The 7,621-nt window shown below is 44.4% G+C and overlaps 1 protein-coding gene across 1 annotated transcript; it reads left to right on the top strand.

Moving 5' to 3' along the window:
• Positions 1-1,420: 1,420 nt before the first annotated feature.
• On the top strand, positions 1,421-2,905 carry LOC110533270 (trophoblast glycoprotein-like). Its single transcript, XM_021617354.3, has one exon. It carries the CDS (start codon positions 1,747-1,749, stop codon positions 2,815-2,817), a length of 1,071 nt encoding a protein of 356 aa, XP_021473029.3. The 5' UTR covers positions 1,421-1,746; the 3' UTR covers positions 2,818-2,905.
• Positions 2,906-7,621: the final 4,716 nt, after the last annotated feature.

Below are 7,621 nucleotides of genomic sequence, written 5' to 3'. Positions count from 1 at the left end.
AGGCTAGTAGGTTAATGGTAACAGGCTAGTAGGTGAATGGTAATATGTTAGTAAGCTAATGGTAATAGGCTAGTAAGCTATTGGTAATAGGCTAGCAAGCTAATGGCAATAGACTAGTAAGCGAATAGTAATAGGCTAGTAAGCTAATGGTAACAGGCTAGTAGGTTAATGGTAATATGTTAGTAAGCTAATGGTAATAGGTTAGTAAGCTAATGGTAATAGGTTAGTAAGCTAATGATAATAGGCTAGTAAGCTAATGGTAATATGCAGGTAAGCTAATGGTAATATGCAGGTAGGTTAATGGTAATATGCAGGTAGGTTATTGGTAATATGCAGGTAGGTTAATGGTAACGGTATAGTAGGTTAATGGTAATAGGCTAGTAAGCTAGTGGTAATATGCAGGTAGGTTAATGGAATTAGTCTAGTAAGCTAATGTTAATAGGCTAGTAAGCTAATGGTAATAGGCTAGTTAGCTAATGGAGGTAGGTTAATGGTAATATGCAGGTAGGTTATTGGTAATATGCAGGTAGGTTAATGTAATCGGCTAGTTAGCTAATGGTAATAGGCTAGTTAGCTAATGGTAACAGGCTAGTAAGCTAATGGTAATATGCAGGTAAGCTAATGGTAATATGCAGGTAGGTTAATGGTAATATGCAGGTAGGTTATTGGTAACATGCAGGTAGGTTAATGGATTTAGGCTAGTAAGCTAATGGTAATCGGCTAGTTAGCTAATGGTAATATGCAGGTAGGTTAATGTTAATAGGCTAGTAAGCTAATGTTAATAGGCTAGTAAGCTAATGGTAATAGGCTAGTTAGCTAATGGAGGTAGGTTAATGGTAATATGCAGGTAGGTTATTGGTAATATGCAGGTAGGTTAATGTAATCGGCTAGTTAGCTAATGGTAATAGGCTAGTTAGCTAATGGTAACAGGCTCGTAGGTTAATGTTAATAGGCTAGTAAGCTAATAGTAATAGGCTAGTAAGCTAGGGGTGTAGGTTGAAGTTGGTAGCACTCTAATGGTTGGATTTAATTAGGGTGTCTAGCCAGGACCAGTGTCAACTGTCAAGTCTCCTCTTCTATTCTGGTAACCTGAAAACAAGACTCCACTCTTTCTCTCTCACACACTTTGTTCCATCAGCTCAGCTGAAGTGGCTTTAGAGGTGTTCTCTCCATCACCAGTTGAGGTGGAAGAGAGAGGAGAACAGGAAAGTCTGTCTGTCTGCCTGTCATTCAGTCAGTTCTGTGGATCGTGTCCTCTTCACATGCTGGTGCTGTGAGAGTGTGTGAGAGTGCTACAGGGATCTCTCCTCAGTCTGACTCACTCACTCACTCACTCACTCACTAAACGAGACGTCAAAAACACCTCAGAGAGAGAGAGAGAGAGAGAGAGATGGGGGTGGAGAGATGAGAGAGAGAATAAGCTGCTGTCCACACACCCTAACCCGCAGCCTCTTCCTCTTCCACCATCTCACGTCGCAGCTCTGCCAACATTCTACTGTACTCATACTGTCACCTCACTGCGCGTCAACTCCGGAGGGACAGAGAGACTGGACTCATTTTTTTGGGACGAGAGAGAGAAGGAATGCGAGAATGAAGAAGAATAAATACTATTGAGAGTAGTTTTTCTTCTCAAGCAAACTGACCGACGAAACTACTTGACCTGTGGCCTCAGAGAGAGGGGAAGTGTGTCCTGTCTCCCACTTCGAAACGACGTTGTGCAAGACGTCTAACTGACCTATTGTAAAAATGTATTATTTTGGTGACGTTTTACGAGGTGTTCTTTCTTTTCTGAAAGGCCGGTGTTTTTGTTTATTAGCCGAGGCCGTGTTCGTGTGCTTGTTGTTTTCTTCTGTCAAAGCAGAGGAAGAGTGTCCGTTATCCTGTATCTGTGTCAGAGACTCCGGGACGGTGACCTGCCGGGATACCGAACACACTGAGTTACCGGGTGACATACCTGCGTGGGCGACCACGTTAATACTCAGGGGGAACAACATCTCAACGTTACCGGGAGGAGCGTTCTCCACGAATAACGGGACGGAACTCGAACTAACGACCCTCTCACTGTCACATAACGGGATCATGGTGATCGAGGCTGACGCTTTCACGGGACTCCCCAGGTTGAATTTACTGGATTTGAGCCACAACCCGTTGGTGTATATTTCGGACCGGGCGTTTCACGGTCTGCGGGAGCTCCGTTCTCTTTACCTGAACGACTCGCTCCTTGCTCCAGCCGTGGCGCAGCTCTCCAACGCGCTGCAGGGCACCGAAACGTTACGCAACCTCCACCGGCTGGAGCTGTCAGGAAACCGATTGAAAACCATACCCATCTCACGGTTGGACGCGTTCAACCTCCACACTTTAGTTCTCACCAACAATTCCATCGAGAACATTGGTAAAGAGAACATATCTAGTTTGTACCGTCACAAGAGAGTGCGCATTTATTTGTCACTAAATCCTTTCAGGTGTAACTGTGAACTCGAGTCGTTCTACCTCTGGTTAAAGAACTCTTCCCAGTGTGTGGACGCTGCGCGCCTCCTGTGCGCCGAGCCTGATGCCAAAAAGGGGATTCCACTGGAGCGGTTACGCGGTGAGGACGTGGATTGTCTCAATGAGAACTTGGAGGCGGTGTCCTACGTGTTCCTGGGGATAGTCATGGCGCTGATCGGCATTGTATTCCTCATGGTGCTCTATCTAAACCGGAGAGGCATCAAACGGTGGCTCAACAACATCCGTGATGCGTGCCGCGACCAGATGGAAGTGTACCATTACCGGTACGAGCAGGACTCCGATCCCCGGTTGGCTAACGTCGCCGTTTAATGTTTAACGTTCACTCCCTCAACCTATGCCATTATCAATCGTTGTTTTATGTACAGAGTAAACTGTTTCATGAACGGAAGAGCAATTAGTATCCGTTTTGTTCTCGACTGATATCAACTGTAGTTGTTTCTAATATGTATGCCAATGATTTGGAAAGCAACAGACTTCATTATCCAAGAGGGACAAATACAATGTGCTTTATTGTAAATATCTGTGGAATTATACATTTCTGTAAATATACAATGTACAACACCAAAAAAAATAAAACATGCTTATCTTCCATCATGGAGACGTGAGAACACATAAGACTTGTTAAAATATAGATGTACAGTAGGACGGTTTAGTTGTGACTAGTTTCAACAACAGAATAAATAGTTTGAGTTCCTCCTACAGATTATTCTAAACGACTGTATCAGTATGTAAGTACATGTATAAACTGTAATTACAGTAGAAAATGTATCTATTTAATAAAACGATTGAGAATTATTAATGGGATTAATGTACGTTGAGCAGCCAGGTATCACCTGCGACAAGTCAATATTCAACGTCCATCCATGCCTGGGGATGTCGGGAGATGACGTGGAAACCTTTTGTGCCAAAGGTTGCATGTTCGAATCCACTGATATAAAGTTTTTTTGGTTTGTTGTTGATTTAAGCCTATCCTAAACCTTAAAACCTTAACTTAACCATTCAGAGTTAATACCTAACCTTAACATTAAACAACTTCGAAATTAGACGTTTGAGAAACATGGATGAACGTCTGATTCTGACGAGAGACTGTGAGAGCTGGTTGATTCGAGAGAATGTGGCACTATAACTTCTGTCCCAGATTATTTTTCTCCATCAACAACTAATGAGAGACACTGTGTGTGTGTGTGTGTGTGTGTGTGTGTGTGTGTATGTGTGTGTGTGTGTGTGTGAGTGAGTGAGTGAGTGAGTGAGTGAGTGAGTGAGTGAGTGAGTGAGTGAGAGAGTGAGAGAGTGTGAGTGAGAAAAGGGAGAGTGAAAAAGAGATGGATTAAAGGATGTGTAAATGCGATGCCAGCCAGACTGGGAGGTGGACCAATCCAGACTGGGAGGTTGACCAATCCAGACTGGGGGGTTGACCAATCCAGACTGGGAGGTTGACCAATCCAGACTGGGAGGTTGACCAATCCAGACTGGGAGGTTGACCAATCCAGACGGGGAGGTTGACCAATCCAGACTGGGAGGTGGACCAATCCAGACTGGGAGGTTGACCAATCCAGACTGGGAGGTGGACCAATCCAGACTGGGAGGTGGACCAATCCAGACTGGGAGATTGACCAATCCAGACTGGGAGGTTGACCAATCCAGACTGGGAGGTTGACCAATCCAGACTGGGAGGTTGACCAATCCAGACTGGGAGATTGACCAATCCAGACTGGGAGGTTGACCAATCCAGACTGGGAGATTGACCAATCCAGACTGGGAGGTTGACCAATCCAGACTGGGAGGTTGACCAATCCAGACTGGGAGGTTGACCAATTCAGACTGGGAGGTTGACCAATCCAGACTGGGAGGTGGACCAATCCAGACTGGGAGATTGACCAATCCAGACTGGGAGGTGGACCAATCCAGACGGGGAGGTTGACCAATACAGACTGGGAGGTTGACCAATCCAGACTGGGAGGTTGACCAATCCAGACTGGGAGGTTGACCAATCCAGACTGGGAGGTTGACCAATCCAGACGGGGAGGTTGACCAATCCAGACTGGGAGGTTGACCAATCCAGACTGGGAGGTTGACCAATCCAGACTGGGTGGTTGACCAATCCAGACTGGGAGGTTGACCAATCCAGACTGGGAGGTTGACCAATCCAGACTGGGAGGTTGACCAATCCAGACTGGGAGGTGGACCAATCCAGACTGGGAGGTTGACCAATCCAGACTGGGAGGTTGACCAATCCAGACTGGGAGGTGGACCAATCCAGACTGGGAGGTTGACCAATCCCCAAGTGTTAAGGTAACATCGTATACTCCCATGTGTAGTGATGTCTAACAACCCTTTACCGTTGTGAACTGATGTTAATAAGGAATCTCATGGCCCTTTAATGATAAAAATCATTTCCCCAAAATAATGTACAAATGCAAAGGTCTTAACTTCTCAATATATTACACTAACATTATTTTTCTCCCGGAGGAAATCCTTGTTTGGTTCAAAGAGACGACAACATAAACAACAACATAAACGTAGCGGGCTACACTACAAACCACCAATGTAGCCAATTGTGAAACTAACAGTGTCGCCTGTTGTCAGACGAACTAAGTGTCGCCTATTGTAAAACTAACATAACTTAGTCTATTGTAAAACTAACATAATGTAGCCTATGGTAAAACTAACATAACTTAGCCTATTGTAAAACAAACATAATGGAGCCTATTGTAAAACTAACATAACGTAGTCTATTGTAAAACTAACATAACTTACTCTATTGTAAAACTAACATAATGTAGTCTATTGTAAAACTAACATAACGTAGCCTATTGTAAAACAAACATAATGGAGCCTATTGTAAAACTAACATAACGTAGTCTATTGTAAAACTAACATAACTTACTCTATTGTAAAACTAACATAATGTAGTCTATTGTAAAACTAACATAACGTAGCCTATTGTAAAACAAACATAATGGAGCCTATTGTAAAACTAACATAACGTAGTCTATTGTAAAACTAACATAACTTACTCTATTGTAAAACTAACATAATGTAGTCTATTGTAAAACTAACATAACGTAGCCTATTGTAAAACAAACATAACGTAGCCTATTGTAAAACAAACATAATGGAGCCTATTGTAAAACTAACAATCTGCTCGACTTTATTCATTTGTGACATTTCACATGCTATTAGAGATGAGGGCAAATATGAGGTTTGAAGGAGCTATAACGTATATCAAAACTAAACGATCCAGTCGAATAAAGAACTAAGCAGCTGAGTCCAGTAGAGGTCTGTGACTGTGACGTCTCTTTCTGTTGAACAGTGAGCCTCTAGTAGAACAGTAGAGGTCTGTGACTGTGACGTCTCTTTCTGTTGAACAGTGAGCCTCTAGTAGAACAGTAGAGGTCTGTGACTGTGACGTCTCTTTCTGTTGAACTGTGAGCCTCTAGTAGAACAGTAGAGGTCTGTAACTGTGACGTCTCTTTCTGTTGAACAGTGAGCCTCTAGTAGAACAGTAGAGGTCTGTGACTGTGACGTCTCTTTCTGTTGAACAGTGAGCCTCTAGTAGAACAGTAGAGGTCTGTGACTGTGACGTCTCTTTTTGTTGAACAGTGAGCCTCTAGTAGAACAGTAGAGGTCTGTGACTGTGACGTCTCTTTCTGTTGAACAGTGAGCCTCTAGTAGAACAGTAGAGGTCTGTGACTGTGACGTCTCTTTCTGTTGAACAGTGAGCCTCTAGTAGAACAGTAGAGGTCTGTAACTGTGACGTCTCTTTCTGTTGAACAGTGAGCCTCTAGTAGAACAGTAGAGGTCTGTGACTGTGACGTCTCTTTCTGTTGAACAGTGAGCCTCTAGTAGAACAGTAGAGGTCTGTGACTGTGACGTCTCTTTTTGTTGAACAGTGAGCCTCTAGTAGAACAGTAGAGGTCTGTGACTGTGACGTCTCTTTTTGTTGAACAGTGAGCCTCTAGTAGAACAGTAGAGGTCTGTGACGTCTCTTTCTGTTGAACAGTGAGCCACTAGTAGAACAGTAGAGGTCTGTGACGTCTCTTTCTGTTGAACAGTCAGCCACTAGTAGAACAGTAGAGGTCTGTGACGTCTCTTTCTGTTGAACAGTCAGCCACTAGTAGAACAGTAGAGGTCTGTGACGTCTCTTTCTGTTGAACAGTGAGCCACTAGTAGAACAGTAGAGGTCTGTGACTGTGACGTCTCTTTCTGTTGAACAGTGAGCCACGTGTTACATGCGACAGAGACAGATCCCTCAGCGACATAACTCACCAGGAGATGTCAGGAGGTAGAGCCTATAGGACCAGGGCTACTCTGCAGTTCCTAAAGAGAATAACTAAATAGGAGGCCTATTCCCCCATAATAAACGAGTAAAGGAAAGTGATGATGAATAATCTATGGAACCCATTCTACCACGGTCGTTATGAGGGACAATATGAAAAAGATGGGAGAAACGCTGAAGCACTTTTTGTTGGAGAAACATCTCTGTCACATTACCAACCGAGCTTAAGAACAAGGCTGTCGGTCGCGGCGTAGGAGGACGTTTCAGCACGACCTAAGTGTGCTCCAGTACGTCGTCTAAGTGTGCTCCAGTACGTCGTCTAAGTGTGCTCCAGTACGTCGTCTAAGTGTGCTCCAGTACGTCGTCTAAGTGTGCTCCAGTACGTCGTCTAAGTGTGCTCCAGTACGTCGTCTAAGTGTGCTCCAGTACGTCGTCTAAGTGTGCTCCAGTACGTCGTCTAAGTGTGCTCCAGTACGTCGTCTAAGTGTGCTCCAGTACGTCGTCTAAGTGTGCTCCAGTACGTCGTCTAAGTGTGCTCCAGTACGTCGTCTAAGTGTGCTCCAGTACGTCGTCTAAGTGTGCTCCAGTACGTCGTCTAAGTGTGCTCCAGTACGTCGTCGGGCAGACGGGATGGGAGAGCTAAATGATGACATGATTATGGCAGAACGAAAAATATAGTTTAATCCGGCAGGAGGCTGCTGAGGGGAGGAGGGCTCATAATAATGTCTGGAATCGGAGCAAATGGACTGGCATCAGACACCTGGAAACCATGGAAACCACGCACTTGATACCATTCCACTGATTCCACTTCATCCATTACCACGAGCCCCGTCC

Source organism: Oncorhynchus mykiss, chromosome 10 (genome assembly GCF_057628025.1).
Source record: "Oncorhynchus mykiss isolate SJ-2025 chromosome 10, ASM5762802v1, whole genome shotgun sequence".
Taxonomy (NCBI): domain Eukaryota; kingdom Metazoa; phylum Chordata; class Actinopteri; order Salmoniformes; family Salmonidae; genus Oncorhynchus; species Oncorhynchus mykiss.
Note: the sequence above shows the minus strand (reverse complement) of the source record. Positions and strands in the feature narration are given on the sequence as shown.